Raw genomic sequence first — 21,655 nt, forward strand, 5'->3', positions numbered from 1 at the left:
AACACACCCTCTTAACCAGTTATAAGTGGACAGTTCCATGGAACTAAGTGCTTTCACATTGTTGTACAACCATCACTACCATCCATCTTGGAACCCTTTTCATCTTGCAAAATGGACACTCTGTACCCATTAAAGAACAATTTCCTATTACCCCTGCGCCAGCCCCTGGCAACCACGATTCTACTTTCTGTCTCTATGGTTTTGACTACCCTAGGCACTTTTCACATTTTAGCTACTTTGAATAATTCTACTACAAATACAAGTGTACAGATATCTCTTCAGGACCCTGCTTTCAATCTTTTTGGTATACACCCAGAAGTGAGTTTGCTGGGACATATGGTAATTATATTTTTAATTTCTTGAGGAACCACCATACTATTTTTCACAGCAACTCTACCATTTTACAGTCCCACCAACAATGCACTGGGTTCCCATTTTCCCACATCCTGCCAACACTTCTTTTCTCTTTCTTTCTTTCTCTTCCTCTCCCTCCACCCCCCCTTTCCTTTTCCCCTTCCCTCCTCTCCCTTTCTCTCATGCTCTCTTTTCCTTTCTCTCTCTCTCTTCCTTTTCTCTCTCTCTCACTCTCTTCCTTTTCTTTCTCTCTCTCTCACTTTTTGTAGTCCTCATTCTAATGGAACTGAGGTGTATCTCATTGTGGTTTTGATTTGTCGACTGGGATCTTATTTGCCAACCACAGAAGCCACTTCAGCTAATTTAAGAATTTACTAAGGAATATTAAAAAGTCTGTGGAATTTCTAGGAGAATCAGTCAGATCTGGAGCCTACCCAGCCAGTAACAATACCAAAACCACTAAGCAGGACTGCCTCAGCCAGACCTCAGTGCTGCTACCAATGGGGCTGTAGATGAATGGACGTTACATACAAGACTCTCCATCATTTCTGCCATTGAAGACCAGACTCCTCTTCACCATCGAAGCCAGAAAAATGGATTCAGCACAGCACTTGCTTCTTCATGCTGCGCACTTCGACTGAGACCTGTGTGAGTAAGCCTGGTTGGGAGAGCCTGCACTCAAGCTGCAAAGGTGCTGGGAAAGGGAGTTTGGACTCTGCCTCAGAGAGTCTGGATTCATAATGTGCGAAATGACTCTTACGTAGTAAGTGTTTTCAAAGACAGCCACCAAGCATGAGAAACATATACTTCACCTTTCTACCTTATTTCTAAATTAAATAAAATATTATAAACATATACATTTATGAATATAAATAGAGATAATAATAGCTACCTCATTGAGTTATCTTAAAGGTGAAATGAAGTTCCACATGGAGAATGTGTAACACAGTGCCTGGCACATTGCAGATGCCAATGATGTTATCCTTATTTCTCTCAACTAAATGTGTCATTGCCTTTGTGATATAAAGCTGACATGGAGGCAGCTGTATGTTACAATTTCAGGAACCTCAGAAGAGCTCTATGACACCCTCAGCATCATATTGAAAATAAAGTTCCATGTTATTATTTTAGCTTAATTTCTGATCTTGAGAGAAGGCAAGTATCTGAAAAGGGAGTGCTATTTTAGGCTATTAATGCATATTACTATTAATACAGAGCCACATCATATGTTAGAAAGAGTGTTCATTTGGACATTAAGAGGTCTGAGTTCAAATCCTGTCTCCTTATAACTAACTGTACAATCCTGGGCAATTGATTACCCTCTCTCGGCCTCTCTCCTTTGCTAAAAGGAGGGTGAAGTACTGAACTACCATCTAGCTCTGTAGTATCACGCTGCCATAAATGGAGGCTCTTGAGAGCAGATTTTTGGTGTGGAGCAGAAAGGAGAAAGCAGGAATTCTCTGGTTCCTTGAAAGAGTGTAAAATAATTCTGGGGGGAAGAAAATGATACCAAAGGTCATCAAACTGATAGAAAGAGAGTACTGGACTGCAAGGGCTGCTGTAAGCCGAAACTCAGTAGAAACATTAAAGAATAAGTGGTATAAAAGTTAAGATTTTGTGAATTACTTAAGTATCTTGAAAAAATTCGTAATAAAAATAGAAACAGTTACTGAGTAACTGTTTCCTGAACCATACTGTAGATACAAAGTTGCACTGACATACAGTCCTTGTTCTCAGGCATTAATTCCAGAGGGGAAGACAAAAATATAGTTAGACTACAGTGTGGCAATTCCACAGAGGCAAGCACCAAGTGCGGTATTATAAGTTATTTGCATTTTGGAGAGTTATGTATTGAAATACCAACAATTAAAAAAAATTCTGCAAGTTTTTACGGTCTTGTTACCATCACTACTGTCTTAAGATCAAGCAGAGACAGTTTGATAAAGGAGAGTCCATATGCACTAATCTAACACACACACACTGTTTCAAGTTGGGAAAACAAGACTTAGCTTTGCAAAGAGTTGGACATGACTGCGCGACTAACACTTTCACTTTCTTTCATAATGGGATCCATAGCATGCTCCATAAATATTAAAGATTGTTGAGATGACATTGGCAAAGCATTCTTCAACTTGTCTCAGAAAAAGTGGAACCAACTTTAAGATGCAGGTCTAAATGTCACACTGTACAAAAATTCTTACCAGATCTTTCAACTGGAAACAATCTCCACTACATTGCTAGTCTACCCAGGATTACAGCTGTTTTGCCAACGTCCATCTCAAGTTAGACTGTGCTCACTGACTGTTTTACTCATGTTTGTATCTCTCCAAGTCTGTAGTTCATTGCCACATCCATAATAGGGGACTGAGACAAATATACCCAATTAAGCTGAATGCTGGAAGACTTTCTCAAAGGATATGCTGTATGTTAGAAATTAGAATCCATGTGCATTTTCTATGTGAGCAGTTTAAGCTTATCATTTGATTTTGTGGAACCACAATGAAAAAGTAGGCTATCTGAGTTACTGTATTTCAGCTAATCAGAATGGATTAGAAGCTATTTCATTAACTGTAAGATAGATGGCAAGACTGTTAATTCATTCTTGCTTTACCAGATACTGAAACTTTCTGTTTTAACTTGCTCTGCTAAAACTTAGTGGTATAAAAGTAGAGAATTATGTGGAAATGAAAAGAAAAAGGAATCTTCAGAGAATTTATTTAGACATTAGTTGTCAATAAATATCACACAGATCTTCCTTTATTAAGTCTTCCTAAAAAGCTCTGTTTAAAGGGCCACAGCAAAATAGGTGTAAAGCATTACACTTATATTTAGTGCTTTTAAAATTCCCACTTTGAGTTTCCCTGGTGGTCCAGTGGGTTAAGAATATTCCTGCCAATGCAGGTTAGAGTCCTGGTCCAGCAAGATTCCATATGCCACGGGGTAACTAAGGCAGTGTGCTACAACTATTGAGCCCATGCTCTACAGCCCATGACCCACAACTACTGAGCCGCCGTGCTGCAACTACTGAAGCCTGAGCACCCAGAGCTCGTGCTCCACAAGAGAGGCCACTGCAATGAGAAGCCCGAGCACTACAACCAGAAAGTAGCCCTCACGCCCCACAAATAAAGAAAAGCCCTCACAGCAACGGACTCAGCTAAGCCAAAAATAAATAAATTTAAAATATGAAATAAAATCCCAGCTTAACTGATATGAGAAAATACATTGTTATGGGAATGTGACACATATAATAAATGACATTCTTGCCATTTGCATTGTTTTAGATGACATTATTCCTTCTTTAGGGGATCACATTTAAAGTGGCCCCTACATAATAATCTAGGTCAAACAATGCCCCTATTTAATGGTTTCAGCTCCAAATTACCCCTTTTATCCTGGAGGCTAGAAGTCTGCAAACTATTTTCCAGAATCCACTCCAGTTAGGGCGGACCTCCTGGAGACACTAGGAGAATGGATAGTAGGAGGAGAAAAAGACTCCTTGTTTCTTGCTATTCCTTAACTGCGCAAGTTCCCCTTAACTCCCGCTTCTTTTAGCCCTTCCAGAGTTAGTACGACACATGGTCAAAGGTACCAGCAGCAGCTCCTCGTAAGGTCTGAGTCCCAGCTTCATGGGACTTTCCTCTGAGCTCTTGATGCGCTGTGGCGGCCAGGCAGCAAACCCTCCCCAGGGCCAGAGTTCTAACACAGTGGGTCTTCTCTGAGCCCCTCCCCAGGTTCTAGGAACCCCAGACTTGACCCTTTCGTTCCTCTAACCCTGTCACTGGTAACTGCTTCTTGAAGTGCAGTTGTTCTGAGTTGTCTTAATGTCTTATTTTTGTCCTTTCAGTCCTCCAACATCTGTTTAACATTTCCCTATGTTAATTCTTTTAATTCTCCTCTAGTAAAATACCTACTGGGGTTTCCTGTTATGTTGCCTAGACCCTGACTGACCACAGATTCTGAGCCTAGGTATCAAGCTTCAATATTTTAAAATAATTATTTTGCCTAGATACCTAGGCTCTATATTCTAAAACTCACACTACTTCCCTCATTTTCAGAAACTGGATACATTTTTCTAATGTATCTGTATTTTGTAGGAGCTAGGCTACGAGCTGAAGAAAAATTTTAACTTAAGTGTTATACCCATGAATGAGTTACACTCATGAGCAGGTAACCCCATTACTGACACACAATGTTCATCGTATTGTTGTCTGACTCAACAAACATTTACTGCTCACTGACTATGAGTCAGGAACTGTTAGGTGCTGGAGATGCAAACATAAATATCATTGTTCTTATCCTTAAGAGAATAGAAATACCTACTTGTTACTTAGTAATAGCTGTACAAGAGGCGGTGGGATCCTGGAGGCTTTGGAACTGGGCTTTAAGGAACGGAATTGGACACTGGTACCCACTGTGGGTTTTCAGAAACCATAAACTGAGAAATCTATATTGGGCAGCTTGATACAGAGTCAGTGCTTTGTATGGAGCATTTAAATGTCAAATGGCTGGGATGTCCTGGCAGGTGCTCAATGACTAACAGATACCTGGATTGTCTGTGTCCTCTAGTCATGACAAGATGATCACACTGAGGTTAGTAATCCAGTAAGATTTAGATTTGAGAAACATGACAAGGAGGAAGTTGAATACCCAAAATTAAATGCCATATTTAGAGTGTGCTAAATCTTATCAAAATTACTGAGAAAAGAACTTGTGGTTGAAGATCATAATGATTTAATGAACCATTTCACTCACAGTTGGTGAATGAGTTTGTATTTTAAGCCTCACCATCAGAACAAGACCCAGTTTCCCCCACAGTCAGTCTCTCTCATCAGGAAGCTTCCATAAGCCTTTTATCCTTCTCCATCAGAGGGTAGACAGAATGAAAACCACAGTCACAGAAAACTAACCAAACTGATCACATGAAGCACAGCCTTGTCTAACTCAATGAAACTATGAGCCATGCCATGTAGGGCCACCCAAGACAGACAGGTCATAATGGAGAGTTCTGACAAAATGTGGTCCATTGGAGAAGGGAATGGCAAACCACTTCAGTATTCTTGCCTTGAGAACCCCATGAACAGTATGAAAAGGCAAAAAGAGGACACTGAAAGATGAACACTCCAGGTCAGGAGGTGCCCAATATGCTACTGGAGATCAGTGGAGAAATAACTCCAGAAAGAATGAAGGGATAGAGCCAAAGCAAAAACAACACCTAGTTGTAGATGTGACTGATGATGGAAGTAAAGTGCGATGCTGTAAAACAGAGCAATATTGCATAGGAACCTGGAATGTTAGGTCCATGAATCAAGGCAAATTGGAAGTGGTCAAACAGGAGATGGCAAGAGTAAACATAGACATTTTAGGAATCAGTGAACTAAAATGGGCTGGAATGGGTGAATTTAACTCAGATGATCATATGTACTACTGAATCCCTTAGAAGAAATGGAATAGCCATAATAGTAAACAAAAGAGTCTGAAATGCAGTACTTGGATTCAATCTCAAAAACAACAGAATGATCTGTTCGTTTCCAAGGCAAACTATTCAATATCACAGCCCCAGGAAATAAATAAGAATTGTAGACAGCACTTAATCCAAGTCTATGCCCTGACCAGTAATGCTGAAGAAGCTGAAATTCAAAGATTCTATGAAGACCTACAAGACCTTCTAGAACTAACACCCAAAAAAGATGTCCTTTTCATTATAGGGGACTGAAATGCAAAAGTAGGAAGTCATTAAAAGTAGGAAGTCAAGAGATACCTGGAGTACCAGGCAAATTTGACCTTGGGAGTATAAAACAAAGCAGGTCAAAGGCTAACAGACTTTTGTCAAGAGAACACACTGATCATATGAAACACTCTCTTACAACAACACAAGAGATGACTCTACACATGGACATTACCAGATGGTCAATACCGAAATCAGACTGATTATATTCTTTGCAGCCAAAGATGGAGAAGCTCTATACAGTCAGCAAAAACAAGACCAAGAGCTGACTGTGGCTAAGATCATGAACTCCTTATTGCCAAATTCAGATGTAAATTGAAGAAAGTAGGGAAAACCTCTAGACCAATCAGGTATGACCTAAATCAAATCCCTTATGTTTATATAGTGGAAGTGACAAATAGATTCAAAGGATTAGATCTGATAGACAGAGTGCCTGAAGAACTACGGACAGAGGTTCATGACACTGTTCAGGAGACAGGGATCAAGACCATCCCCAAGAAAAAGAAATGCAAAAAGGCAAAATGGTTGTCTGACGAGGCCTTACAAATAGCTGAGAAAAGAAGAGAAGTGAAAGGCAAAGGAGAAAAGGAAAGATATACCCATTTGAATGCAGAGTTCCAAAGAACAGCAAGGAGAGATAAGAAAGCCTCCCTCAGTGATCAATGCAAAGAAAGAGAGGAAAACAATAGAATGGGAAAGACTAGAGATCTCTTCAAGAAAATCAGAGATACCAAGGGAACATATCATGGAAAGATGAGCACAATAAAGGACAGAAATAGCATGGACCTAACAGAAGCAGAAGATACTAAGAAGAGGTGGCAAGAATACACAGAAGAACTGTACAAAAAAGATCTTCATGACCAAGATAATCACGATGGTGTGATCACTCACCTAAAGCCAGACATCCTGGAATGCGAAGTCAAGTGGGCCTTAGGAAGCATCACTACGAACAAAGCTAGTGGGGGTGATGGAATTCCAGTTGAGCTATTTCAACCTAAAAGATGATGCTGTGAAAGTGCTGCCCTCAATATGCCAGGAAATCTGGGAAGCTCAGCAGTGGCCACAGGACTGGAAAAGGTCAGTTTTCATTCTGATCCCAAAGAAAGGCAATGCCAAAGAATGTTCAAACTACTGCACAATTGCACTCATCTCACATGCTGGCAAAGTAATGCTCAAAATTCTCCAAGCCAGGCTTCAACAGTACATGAACTGTGAACTTCCAGATGTTCAAGCTGGATTTAGAAAAGGCAGAGGAACCAGAAATCAAATTGCAAACATCTGCTGAATCATCAAAAAAGCAAGAGAGTTCCAGAAAGACATCTACTTTTGCTTCATTGACTATGCCAAAGCCTTTGACTGTGTGGATCACGATAAACTGTGGAAAATTCTTAGAGATAAGAATACTAGACCACCTCACCTGCCTCCTGAGAAATCTGTATGCAGGTCAAGAAGCAATAGTTAAACTGGACATGGAACAACAGACTGGCTCTAAATCGGGACAGGAGTATGTCAAAGCTGTATATTGTCACCCTGCTTATTTAACTTCTATGCAGAATGCATCATATGAAATGCTGGGCTGGGTGAAGCACAAGTTGGAATCAAGATTGCCAGGATAAATATCAATAACCTCAGATATGCAGATGACACCACCCTTATGTCAGAAAGTGAAGAAGAACTAGAGCGCCTCTTGATGAAAGTGAAAGAAGAGAGTTGAAAAAGTTGGCTTAAAACTCAACATTCAGAAAACTAAGATCATGGTGTCTGGTCCCATCACTTCACGGCAAACAGATGGGGAAACAGTGAGAGACTTTATTTTCTTGGGCTCCAAAATCACTGCAGATGGTGACTGCAGCCATGAAATTAAAAGACACTTGCTCCTTGGAGGAAAAGCTATGACCTACCTAGACAGCATATTAAGAAGCAGAGACATTACTTTGCCAACAAAGGTCCATGTAGTAAAAGCTACGGTTTTTCCAGTAGTCACGTATGGATGTGAGAGTAGGACTATAAAGAAAGCTAAGTGCCAAAGAACTGATGCTTTTGAACTGTGGTGTTGGGGAAAACTCTTGAGAGTCTCTTGGACTGCGAGGAGATCCAACCAGTCCATCCTAGAGCAAATCAGTCCTGAATATTCATTGGAAGGACTGATGTTGAAGCTGAAACTCCAATACTTTGGTCACCTGATGCAAAGAACTGACACATTGGGAAAAACCCTGATGCTGGGAAAGATTGAAAGAGGAAGGAGAAGGGGATGACAGAGGAGGAGATGGTTGGATGGCATCACCGACTCTATAGACATGAGTTTGAATAAGCTCCAGGAGTTGGTGATGGACAGGGAAGCCTGGTGTGCTGCAGTCCATGATGTTGTGAAGAGTCAGACACGACTGATCGACTGAACTGAAGTGATGATTTATAACTATACAGGCCACCTGGTTCTTTTATCAGCCCAGCATCCATGTCTCCTTCTTGTCAAAAGCCCAATATCCATTCCTTCTTCTGCTCTGGGTTTCTGGCTCTGGGGGACTATTATTCAAGGCATCACATCCCCTATGACCAAGGATAACCAAACCTAAGTCAAGCATTCTCTTCCCTAGGAACCTGATTCCTGCATGAAAGGACAGTAGGGAAGGCTTTTGAAGTGGATTCTTTCTGAGGGCCCAAAGGAACTGTTCACTGGCTACTGCCCCTAGGTCTTCTCTGAGTCCATTTTTCAGCTTTTCCTTCAATCCATAACAACCAACAAACAGCCAAAGAACTTTGATACAGGAGCTTAACTCTCAGTGATGTTTATTTTAGATACAACTTCCTCTGCCTGGAAGCCCTTTACTCTCATCTTTATTTTTCCAAATACTATTGTTTCCTTTAGAAATATATACTTTTCAAATAGTTTTCTTGGATATTTGAGCTACACTTGCTAGGTCCCCATTTAAGCAGGCATAAAGGGACTCTCTGGATTTAAACAAGATTCATCCTAACTTTTCAACTAATGTTATGTGTGAGTGAGGCACTGAGAGAGAATCTGCTGCAAGAAATTAGTTAAGTTCCATAATTCACCTCAGCACTGGCTAAACTTTCCCTGGGCTGCCTCCAGCTAATGACGGGGTTTTTCTGTATGGGTTTCCTTTTCACCATGGGATTCCTCCGAGTGGATAATCTTTGCTCTGGAGCTCCTCATCGATGGGCCAAGATGTTCTTAGAGCTGCTCTGCAGTTTCAGGCTCTATCCGGTCCTCCTTCCTCCCCTTCTCATTTCACATGTGTCAGTTCTGCACCAAGTCTTCCTGCCCACCCTGCTCACCCTCTGTTTGGTGTTCACACATGTTATTTCCCAAACTTAATCTCCTGCACTTCTAATTCCATCTTGATGTTTGCTTCTAGAGAACCCAATTTGTGACAATGACTGACCTCTGGTTTTCTCATAGCAGGAACCTTGATGAGGGTGAAAAGGAGAGTGAAAAAGCTGGCTTAAAACTTAACATTAAAAAAACTAAGATCATGGCATCCCATCACTTCATGGCAGATAGATGGGGATAAAGTGGAAACAGTGGCAGATTTTATTTTCTTGGGACTCCAAAATCACTGCGGATGGACACTGCAGCCATGAAATTAAGACACTTACTACATGGAAGGAAATCTATGGCAAACCTAGACAGTGTACTAAAAAGCACAGGTATCACTTTGCCAACAAAGGCCCGTATAGTAAAAGCTATGGTGTTTCCAGTAGTCACGTACAGATGTGAGAGTTGGACCATAAAGGCTGAGCACCGAAGTGATGCTTTCGAACTGTGGTGCTAGAGAAGACTCAAGAGTCCTTTGGACTGCAAGGAGATCAAACCAGTCAATCCTAAAGGAAATCAACCCTCAATATTCATTGGAAGGACTGATGCTGAAGCTCCAAAACTTTGGTCCCCTAATGAGAAGAGCCGACTCACTGGAAAAAGACCTTGATGCAAAAGGAGGGGGTGGCAGAGGATGGGATGATTAGACCTAGATAGTTAGCATCACCAACTCAATGAACATGAATTTGAGCAAACTCCAGGAGATAGTGGAGGACAGATGAGCCTGGTGCGCTATAGTCCATGGGGTCACAGAGTTGGACATGACTTAGCAACTGAACAACTACATCGTAGGATTAATGTGAAAATTAGATATTTCTCCCCAGTAAAGGTCTTGACACAGATTCTAATAAATGCTTTTATTGAAGTATAAGTACATACAGAAAAAACTGCATCAATCATGAGTGTACAGGGTGCTGAGAAGTGAAAAAGGGAACATTCCCAGCACCTTAAAAGCATCTCCTCATGCCCCACATCAATCATTATTCCCTCACTCCTCCTCAAAGGTAACCATCATCCTGATTAATATTATAGTTTGCCTGTTCTTGAACTTCATTTAAGTGAAATTATACTCCTAATGTCTGAATTCTTACAAAGAACTTAAATTCTGGAGTATTGAAATCCATGTTGCTGTCGGTAGGAGTTCATTCTTTTTGATGGTTCTGTAGTATTGACATTTTGAGCTGTGAATATACCACAACTTACTTTTCTGCTATCGATGGACATTTGGGTTATTCCTAAGTTTTGGTGACTATGAATAATGCTGCTGTGAACAGTCTTATGTGTCTTTTGGTGAATCTGTCTTTTAGGTGCAAACCTAGAATTGGAAATGCTGGATTATAAGGTATGTGTCTGTTCATCTTTAGTTTTTCAACTTGGTAACACCAATCTACACTCCAACGAACAGTGTATGAGTTCTTGTTGCTTCATACCCTCATGAACACTTCCTTTTGTGCTGTTTCATTTTAGTCATTCTGGGGCTGTATAATGGTACTGCACTGTGACTTTATTCTGTAGCAGCATTACTGTTTTAATTTCTCTGGTAACGAATAAAGTTAATACCTTTTGAAGGGTTTATTGATCCTTTGGATGTTCTCTTCCTCTCTGTGGTTTTATTGTGGTACACTTTATATACCATACAATTCAGTCATTTTAGGTCTATAAATAAATGGTTTTTAGTTAAGTTTACAGTCATGCAACTATCATCACATTCTAATTTAAAAATATTTTTATCATCTCAAAAAGAAACCTCATGCCCATTCACAGTCATTCTTTACCCTAAACCCCTGCCTCATGCAAACACTAGTCTCTTTTCTGTCTCTATGGATCACCTTTTCTGGACAGTTCATATAAATAGAATCGTTAAAATATGTGATCTTTTGTGACCGATTTCTTCCATTCTTAACATGTTTTTAAGGTTCATCCATGTTGTATCAGCACTTTGTTCATTTTCATTGCTGAATAGTATTCCATTGCATACACATAACTAATTTACCAGCTGGTGGATATTTGGGTTGCTTCTATGGATATTTACATACAAGTCTTTTGTGTGGACATGTTTTCTCTAGGGCAGATACGTAGGATTGGAATTGTTGGGTCGTATGGTGAATCTGTTTAACAGTTTTAAGAAACTGCCAAACTGTTTTCTAAAGTGTGCATCATTGCCACTAGCAATGTGCAACAACCCAGTTTCTTCACAATTTCATTGTATTTGGTTTTATCTTTTTTTTCCATTTCAGTGAATTTGTAAAGTATTGCATTTTTAATTTGCATTTCTCTGATAATCAAGGAAGTGAATACATATTTATTGACTACGTGGATGTTTCCTTTTGTGGAGCACTTGTTCAAAATCCTTTGCCCATTTTTTCATTAGGTTTTCTGCCTTAGTTCTTTATATCTTCTGGGTAGGTCTTTTGTGAATATATGTAATGCAAACCACTTTTCCATTTTGTGGCTTGTCTTTTCATTCTTGTAAAGGTGTCCTTAGAGCATCTTAATTTTAATTAAGTCAATTTTATCAATTTTTTATCTTATAGCCAAAGTCTTAATGATTTGTTTAGGAAATCTTTGTTTACTCCAAGTTCATGAAGATATTATGCTTTATTTTAAAAGCATTACAGTTTTATATATTTTAGATGATTTAAAATCTACTTGGTATTTATTTTTTTGAGTGAAGCTGCAGTCAAGATTCATTTGATTTTCCATTATTGTTTTCAATAAAGTCTGAATAAAATTTATTAAAAAAGCTATCCTTTTACTCCACTGCAGTGCATCTATTATACATAAGGTGACTAAGTGTGGGTCTGTTTCTAGACTCTCAGTTGTACTTCATTTTTTATTTTCATGCCAATGTCACTCTTCTGAATTGCTACAGCAACTTTATCATAACTCTTGAAATATGGTAAAGATTCCCAAATTTCTTTTTCAAGATTGCCTTGGGTATTCCTGGCCCTTTGCCTTTTATGCAATTTATAATCAACTTGTTAATTTTCATAAAGTATCTGCTTGTATGACAGAGAATCTTTCAATCAACTAACATTTTTATAATATCAAATCTAATTCAGCAACATGGCATAATCTGCCATTTATTTAGGTCTTAATTCTTTTCAACGATAGAGTTTTATTTTTTTAAAGGACAGAAATTCATTGTCTCACAGTTCTGGAGGCTGAAGGTCTGAAAACAAGGTGTTAGCAGGGTTGGTTTCTCTTGAGGCCTCTCTCCTTGGCTTGTAGATAGCTGCCTTCTTGCTGTGTCCTCATGTGGCCTTTCCTCCATGTATGCCCCTGGTGTCCGCAGGGACAGCTGTTAAGTATAGAGATCTTCCATCTCATTTCCTTAGACATTTGATGGTTTTCTATATTGTAAATAGTATCCTTTTAAAATTTCATTTTCTGTTTATTGCAGGTATATGCATATACAGTTGTTTTTATACTGACAGTTCTAACAGTTTACTTGCAAACAATGGCATTTTTATTCCTTTCCAAATCTTCTTTTTTCTTAGTTTTCTTTTATTGAACCGACTAGGACCTCCAGTACAATGAATAACAAGTGGTGAGAGTGAGAATATTTGATTCATTCCCGATGTTAATACAGTAGATGTTTAACAAATGTTTCTTGGTCTTCTCCTAATAAGATCCATTAAGAACAGTTTGAGATTCTCAGTAAACCTAAAATGATGCTTGCTGCTCTGTTTGGTATGGAAGAGTGTCCTGAATCTTTGACACAAGGTACTGATTATTTTTCTAATGAAAAAACATGTAAGGAACTTGAAAGAGCAGAATTTAAAGATCTCCATGGCAAGTCTACCAATGTGTGACATACTGAGAGGAATAACTAAAGAATGAAAATGCACTCTTTATGCCTTTAATGAACTTTCTGGTGAAAAACAGAGGAGTCAGCTTTTTATTTTTTCCTTCCCATAAGCAAGAAACTTTAATGCCAAGGATCTCACTTAACCCTCCTAACAACCATATGATGTGGCCATGATTTCCAACCAACAGATAAGGAGATGGAAGCCTGGATAGGTTGACTAATTTGCCTAAGGTAAGTAGTTAGTGCTAAATGGGTTTGGCCAGTATGTGACAACTGAGTATTATGCGGAGATGTATAATCTACATGTGTTGTAGAAATTCTGGAAAGCAGAAAATAAACAGAAGGGCCATGTAAAAGTTAGGGCTTGTGTAGAGTAAACCAAGTGCCTTGAGTGAAATAAATAATTTAAATTTTTGGTGAAAAATCATAATTTCAGATGGGAGAGTCATTATGAGTCAAGCAATGAAGGTGGGATGATCATGACCTCTATGTGCCAGTGTTCCAAGGTGCTTAATGGAGCAGTGGGTGAGAAGGCTGGACAGGAGGTTTAGCCAAAAAAAAAAAAAAAAAAAAAGATAAAAATGCTTTATGTCACAAGACCTTCTAGATTTACTTAACCAGTTTCCCACCCTGTCCCCCAATTACTGGCCTTCTTCTACACTATGCATACATTAGTTATAGTCCATATTAATGGAATACCTACTATGTGTAAGGGCTTCCCTGGTGGCTCAGATGCCTGCCATGTGGGAGACCTGGGTTCAATCCCTGGATTGGGAAGATCCCCTGGAGAAGGGCATGGCAACCCACTCCAGTATTATTGCCTGGAGAATCCCCATGGACAGAGGAGCCTGGTGAGCTTAAGTTTATGGGGTGCAAAGACTCGAATGGACATGACTGAATGACTAATACACACACACTGTGTGTAAGGTACAGTATAAGAAGCTGAATTTGTATGTTTGTTCATATTGTTTCTGTCATGTAACAGAAACATGCTTTCACTTAAAGTTTTCTTTTACATTAAAAACACTGTAGGCACGTACATAAATAACTGAATAGTCCTATAAGTTTGTCACCAAAAAAAGCATGCCCCTACCCCGTCTCTCTTCAAAAACCTTTTTCCTTCTTTTTTAGCAGATTATTTTATTTCCATGTCACTAAATAAGCTGCTTATTTTTAATTTTCTGTTGATTTCCCACTGTTCCACTTTACCTCCACACCACTGTATTCTCTCTCAATATAATTATGTTATAAACTTGATTAGATTATTATTTACTGTTAACATTTTTATGGCATTCAGCCACTGGTCACAGTGGTTTACCTTTTCTTTCCTATATAACATTTTGTTTTCCTGGAGTTAATACCTGGCAGTTTTTGGTTTGATTTCAACCTTAGGTAAGTTTTTGCATAGAAATAATATTATCACAGATTGAATCCTAAAAGCAGAGACATTACTTTGCCAACAAAGATCCGTAGTCAAAGCTATGGTTTTTCCAGTAGTCATGTATGAGTGTGAGAGTTGGACCATAAAGAAAAGTGAGCGCCGAAGAACTGATGCTTTTGAACTGTGGTGTTGGAGAAGGCTCTTAAGAGTCCCTTGGACTGCAAGGAGATCCAACCAGTCCATCCTAAAGGAGATCAGTCCTGAACATTCATTGGAAGGACTGATGCTGAAACTGAAGCTCTAGTATTTTGGCCACCTGATGCGAAGAACTGACTCATTGGAAAAGACCCTGATACTGGGAAAGATTGAAGGCGGGAGGAGAAGGGGATGACAGAGGATGAGATGGTTGACTGGTATTACCGACTCAATGGACAGGAGTTTGAGCAAGCTCCGGGAGTTGGTGATGGACAGGGAAGCCTGGCGTGCTACAGTCCATGGGGTTGCAAAGAGTCGGACGTGACTGAGTGACTGAACTGAATTGAACCCATTTCTGATTTCAGCCACAGAGGCAGTGGATAGTTCTATCTGAGCTCAGATTTATCTCGTACTCTTCCAGCTTTCTACCTCAGGGCATTCTCTAACACCCAAGGAGCCCACATGGCCAGCTACAGCGGTGTACTTCAGGAGATAATGCCCTTCCAGCAACTCAACCAGTAAGGAAGAGTCAAGAAAACAGTCAAGCCACTTGTCTTTCAGTAGACTATTGCTGCACTATCACAGAGCTTCACAGAAAACATGGTGGAATCAAGCTGCCACTGTCTACACAGCAATGACCTCAACAATGCACCTTTATGTTGACCCTTCCTCCTTCTCCATTTCAATGTCGCAAGCCCCTCATTCTGATTTTCTGGGCTCAGGGAGATGCATCAGGTAGTTTATTACTCTTTCTGAAAAAGGCTCTGTGGGAACTTCTGATATGCTTCACTGTGTTCTGTATGGCTGGTGTGGTGTCATCCTTGGCTATCTCATCATCATCCGGAGACAGCCTTTGTCTCTCTCTTGTGCTGAATCCCAGTCTTTACACCTTATGTCTTCATTTTGCTTGATTTGTGCCCTTATTTTTATGAAACACATCCTCTATGGTTTTTTGAGAAAGACCATATGAGAGGTAAAATTTGTGAGACCCTGTACAAATAAATATGTTTTCATTTTCCCCTTAGGTTTGATTAATAGTTTATTTAGATCCAGAATTTTAGGTTGGAAATTTCTTTCAGAATTTTGAAGGCACTGCTTCTGTTGAAATTTGAAGCTATTCTGATTCTTACTCCTTGGTATTTGACCTGCCCGTTTTCTTTGGAAACATATCTTCTCTTTGACCCCAAAGTGCCTGAAATTTCATAATAGACTTTTTTTCATCCATTGTATTATTCTTTCAATCTAAAATGTGAAGTTGTTTAGTACTGGAAATATTTCTTGTAATACTCCACTGAGTCCCTGTTTTCTCTGTTCTTTTTTGGAACTCTGGGAGATTGAATACTGGGCCTTCTTGGCTGTTAAAAATTAACTTTTTTCTCCAATATTTTAATTTCTTTTTATTTCCTGAGAAATTTCTTCAACTTTATATTCTAAATCATCTATTGACTTATTCAGCAATGCTATTCATTTTTTCTAATAGCTGTTTTTTGAAAGCTCTTTTTTTGAAGTATCCTACTCCTGATTCATAGTTGCAAATTCATCTTTCCAAAGATACTTTTTCTTTTGACATTTTTTTCTTTCTTCATAGTCTGTTTCCTTTAGGTGCTTTTTCCTTAATTGTTTTCTCTCTCTCATGTAAGAGGCCTCTGCATGTTTCATAACTCCTGGTTATTAATCATTTTTAATAGCATGGAACTAAAAGAATAACTGCAAGTCTGGATGCATGCGTGGGGTGGTGGGCACATTAACTATGATTTTCATTGTAGAGCTATCCAGCTGGGCAGTTTAGCCAGGACACCTCTGATGTCAGGATGTGTTTAGGTCTTTTCACTTGCACTGGTCAGATGGCACAGAGAAGAACTCTTCCAATATTGTTGGATGGGAAGATCTGGCAGCCAAGATTCAGCGAGGAGGAGGATGTTGGTCTTTGTAAACACAACATGACTATTTCCTGTTTTGAGTAGGACTCCCTGACATCTATTATATCCAGTGTCCTTCAGTCCAGAGGCCCCATTTAACATACCCAAAACAAACAGTGACACACTTACTGAAATCATATATACATTTTAAAAGGCCAAAACTTTATATATTTCATTTGCATAACATTTTATTGTTTGCATATTGCATAGCAAAAAGAACAGAGTCACAAGACTCATGGTCTGGCTCAATCACTAACTTGCGGTGTGAACTGGGTAAGTCTCAACCTTGCTAACCCCTTATTTCCTCATCTGAAAAATGGAGATGATGATCATACCTACTATGTAGGATCACTACAGACTAAATGAGATAGTTACACTGTCTTCCTCTCAAGGACCTGCTCAAAAAGAATCCATAGTTTGTTACTACCAACCCCTTGCTCATCATCTCAAAGGTAACTGTTAAACATATTAAGATAATAGGTACCAATGTGATGCTTTAATTTTGAATATTAACAATAGCAGAAAGGAAGAAAACTCAAGAATGGCCCTATCCTTTCTTATCTTTAGAATACGAGTTTTTATAATACTTACTTTATACTATCCCGTCAGGAATTAAATTTCACTTAAAGATTTTTTCTTAAACCTACTCAAAATGAAGATCTATGTATGGTAAAAAACTGAAGAATACACGTGTAGTTGCTTTACATTTTCTCCTCTGGCATAGTATATGTAAAATATATATCATGGGCAGTTAAATACTTTTCCCCTCTACATTAGGGATGATAATATATATGAAGATTAATTTCTTATGCATTATCCCTAATGTAAAAAAAAAAATCACAGGTATATTATACTGCTTGTCAAGAATACATACACACGGTAGGCACATCTAGACAGACACACTCCTTCTAACAATATTTCGACCATCATCATTATCTTCTGTATGACCCCCCTACAACTGTATGTAGTTGAAAACAAAAAACTCCCCTTTAAGGCAATTCTGGATAATATTATATTACAAAATACTTGTGTTAAATAAAATTGCATGTATGTACTGAACCTCCAAACACAGCCTTTAACCCCTCAAAGTACTAGTCTTAAAAGGTAAACAAAATTTTTACACATTATAAAAAAATTTAAGCTGCTCTGCAACCTCCTTTACTAAAAGTTAGATACATTACACCACTCCAGCAAGAGATTAATAAATAAGGATTAAATATTCTATTTTACAAAAACATACAGAATGGCCAATGTAAAAGTGAAAGGCTTATCTGATAATTTCTTTATCAAATTAGGTTCATTAAGAAGGAATGAAACATGGTATAAAATGAGAAAACTGTCACTAAATTTACCTCTCTGAAGATAATCACAAGTTGTTACCTAAAAATATCAATGGCACCCTTGTTACAAACATTATTTTTTTTTTAAAAGACTGTGTTTCCTGGAACTAGAGGACTATTTGTCTCATAGCTTTTATTAAGCAAACTTGAAAAAAACCACCACACAGTGGCAAGAGATAGAATAGCTGTTTCCAGCTACAGAAAATATTGAATCCTACCTTAAAGTACAGATCATTTAACTCATAACAATTAAAGCAAATCATAGTATAGTTTGTACTGAATTTCCTCAAGATATTTTTCCTTTCAGTGGAGTATATTCATTTTCCTGTCATTTGAGACCAGTTTCTGTTGCTTAGTAACTATTTTCATGTCCAGCCAAGATGTAAAGATTGCTGTGTGCAGTAGGATTTTCTGTTGGTCTACTTTCCAAAACAACAACCCTGCAATCAAATCAAAACAAAAATCTCATTAAAGAGCAAGAATAGAGATTTCATCTTCAAATACTAACATCAAACTAGGAGAGAAGAATATCATTGTTCACATTCACACAAGATTATAGAGATCATAGATGCACAGTCACATTGAGTTTATGTTTTATAGCTTAAAAACAAAACTGAGTAAGAATTGATGGATTTATGAATGTGAAAGTGAAAGTGTAAGTCACTCAGTTGTGTTCAACTCTTTGCATCCCCATATAGTACATGGAATTCTCCAGGCCAGAATACTGGAGTGGGTAGCCTTTCCCTTCTCCAGGGGATCTTCCCAACCTAGGGATCAAACCCAGGTCTCCTGAATTACAGACAGATTCTTTACCAAGCTGAACCACAAGGGAAGCCCAAGAATACTGGAGTGAGTAGCCTATCCTTTCTCCAGCGGATCTTCCCAACCCAGGAAATGAACCAGAGTCTTCTGCATTGCAGGAGGATTCTTTACCAACTGAGCTATCAAAAATATTGAAAATGTTTCAGAATAGTCTCATCTTATTCCAACCAAAAACAAATTTGCTTACTCATACATGTAAACAAAACGTATAATAAAGCTTTAGAATACACATGAACGAGAAGGGGCTAGAGGAAGGGTTAAGAGAATAAAATTGAATTTTAAGAGATACCTACTCACACTGTTCTTTAAGATATCTGAAAAAAATAGTTTTAGAAACTAAGAAGTGGGGCCATCTCCCTTGTCCCTGGAACAAGGGCAAGGAAAGAGTTCAATGAAAGGACCAATAGGAAGAAAACCCAAAAACCAATCAAATGTCATATCATAGGTTCTAAACGGTAAGAAGATAGGTTTGAGAACAAAATAAAAAATAATATGCCCATGCACAGAAAAAAGTCTAGAAAGGGAAATGGGAGGGGGGAGTTGCATAATACTGTGCATTTTTCTAGTGCAGGAATTTCCTACAACTAGCATATTATTACCTTTTAAATGAAAACAACAGAAAAGTAATATATACTTGAATTATGCATTATAAAAAATAGAAGGGGAAAATAAAATTACCCATAATTCAACTGTCCATTATTAATATTCTACATAGTTTTCTTTCCTGCTAGACACTAATACCTATATTTAAACAATATAGTTTAAGAGATCTCTTTAAAAATTAAGACACAACAAAAACTTTGGTTAAGATACATATCTTAAAATCAAGGAGATGCCCAAGTAAGAAGATAACCAGAACAAGGCAATGGCCTGAGAAAAGTAGTTTTTTAGGGCAAATAGTGACAGAAAATGGAAAAACAATATAGACAAAAAAGGGAATAGATGAAAGAGAAAATTCTAGGGGAAGGAGCTGGAAGGAAACAAGTAACTATGAGAAATACCTTCTGACGCCTATCCTCTATGAAAAGGAATTTTCTCTTACTATATTTTACCAGAGTGCTAGGATCACTGGATGATTTACAATTCTTTTGTCAGCCCTTCCTTTTGGAGAAGCAAAGAGCCTCCCATTTTAGAGCGTTTACCAGGTGGTCCTCAAATCCTTTTTTTGCAGGGCTAGTTACTAGGCTGCCACGCTCTGTGGACTTGCCTTTACTACTAAGGTAACCGTCATTTCCCCAAAATCCTTTTTCTCCTTACGAAAGTCTCTTTAAAATTTTTATGGAAGTATAACTCCAATTCTCCCCTCTTTCCTTAAGCATATAATATTTAAGCAATGATTGTGACTAGACTGAACTTGAAGACCAGAGGTTCTTGATCTTTTGCTTCAGTTAACAACTCTTGGTGGGAAAATAGGTATTTTACTTATTGTAGAGGTATACAGTATAGATTCTGAAGAACAAAAACTATAAGTTTTTTTCATAAGAGGGCATAGTTTTGGAACTTATCTTTCATTTTGATCACAGAGACCACATAATTCCTTCTACTTTAGAATGAGCTCAGAGACTGAGTCAAATATCTTCTGATATATAAAGTTAAAGCCACAAGGTGCACATTCTGTTGGATTTATGTAATAACAGTTAACAGAAGTTAACATGTCAGGAAGAAACGATAAAAAGAAAAGACCCACAAATATATCATGCTACTAGGAACATAAATATCTATGCTAACACACATTCTGTCTTGGCTGAGTATAAGAATTATGATCCTCACACACTGATAAAAGCTTCCTTAACTGACTAATTAAAATAGTTCTTTCTCAATAAAGATATGGGGAAATTTCTCTAAGATTCTGAGGCCTCTAAGAGTTTCATTTAACATACACAAAAATAAATGAAAACACCAAACAAAAACAAACATGTAAATACAGACTGGCTACCAGGGGGAAGAGCTAGGGGTGGAGGGAGAACGAAATGGGTAAAGGGGATCAACTGTATGGTGATGGAAGGAAACTAAACTTCTGGTGGTGAGCACACTGAAGAGTACAGAACTAGAAATATACAGCTGCATATATGAAACTCATATAAATACTATAAACCAACTTTACTTTAAGAAAATAAATAAACATATTGAAAAAAAAAGTTTTGTTTGAAATACAATCTGAGGTGACAATGTAAATAAAAATACAATTGCTGAACTCCTTTGGTAATAAAACAACCAAACTATTACCTGTCTGATCCTAATAAGCGGAAAACTCTTGTTTCATCTGAAATCTCCTGGGTAACCTATGAGAGAAAATACCCATCAGTAATATTTTATTCCCCATATTATTTAAATAATAATTTAAAAATCATTTAGCTAGAGCAATTATTGATCAGAATGATAGTTTTTGATAGATTCAATTTTTCATATGGAAAAAATTTCAGTAAGTTTTCTGGACTGCTTATTATTAGAAACAAATCAACATGTTTGGGGTATGGGCCAGGCACTTTACTTAGAACTCTTTATGATATGTATTATCATTCCCATATTATTAAAGACTCAGAGAACTAATGTAACTTGGGAGATCCAAGATTTGAATATAAGTCTGCTAGAGTGCACAGCCCCTACAGTGCAGATGTTTGAGGTGGCGTCCATGGCCCACATGATTGCAGCAGAGCTCTGACAGACACTGCCATGCACCAGAGTCTTACATCTGTGTACTGGTGGTATTCTTCTGCTCTGTCTTCTCCAAAACTAAAGAAAGTGCTCAGACATGCACAGCTACTATTCCA

At 38.2% G+C, this 21,655-nt stretch overlaps 1 protein-coding gene across 13 annotated transcripts in view; it reads right to left on the reverse strand.

Moving 5' to 3' along the window:
* Positions 1-16,892: 16,892 nt before the first annotated feature.
* MAP4K5 (mitogen-activated protein kinase kinase kinase kinase 5) overlaps positions 16,893-21,655 on the reverse strand; it is a 106,292-nt gene continuing 101,529 nt past the window's right edge. For 12 of the 13 annotated variants that reach the window (XR_014059888.1, XM_081511296.1, XM_081511294.1 and 9 more), the window contains 2 exons: positions 21,111-21,166; positions 16,893-18,502 (listed from right to left, as the gene is read on the reverse strand). Coding sequence is in view for 12 of the 13 variants with exons in the window: in XM_081511296.1 (XP_081367422.1) it covers positions 18,415-18,502; positions 21,111-21,166 (144 nt within the window). In the remaining variant the exon portion in view is untranslated. Of the gene's footprint in view, positions 18,527-21,110; positions 21,167-21,655 lie in introns of all 13 variants that reach the window. The other variant, XM_081511293.1, reaches the window with a different exon arrangement.

The sequence above is a fragment of the Giraffa tippelskirchi genome, chromosome 7, assembly GCF_054371585.1.
Source record: "Giraffa tippelskirchi isolate mGirTip1 chromosome 7, T2T-mGirTip1v1.2.pri, whole genome shotgun sequence".
Taxonomy (NCBI): domain Eukaryota; kingdom Metazoa; phylum Chordata; class Mammalia; order Artiodactyla; family Giraffidae; genus Giraffa; species Giraffa tippelskirchi.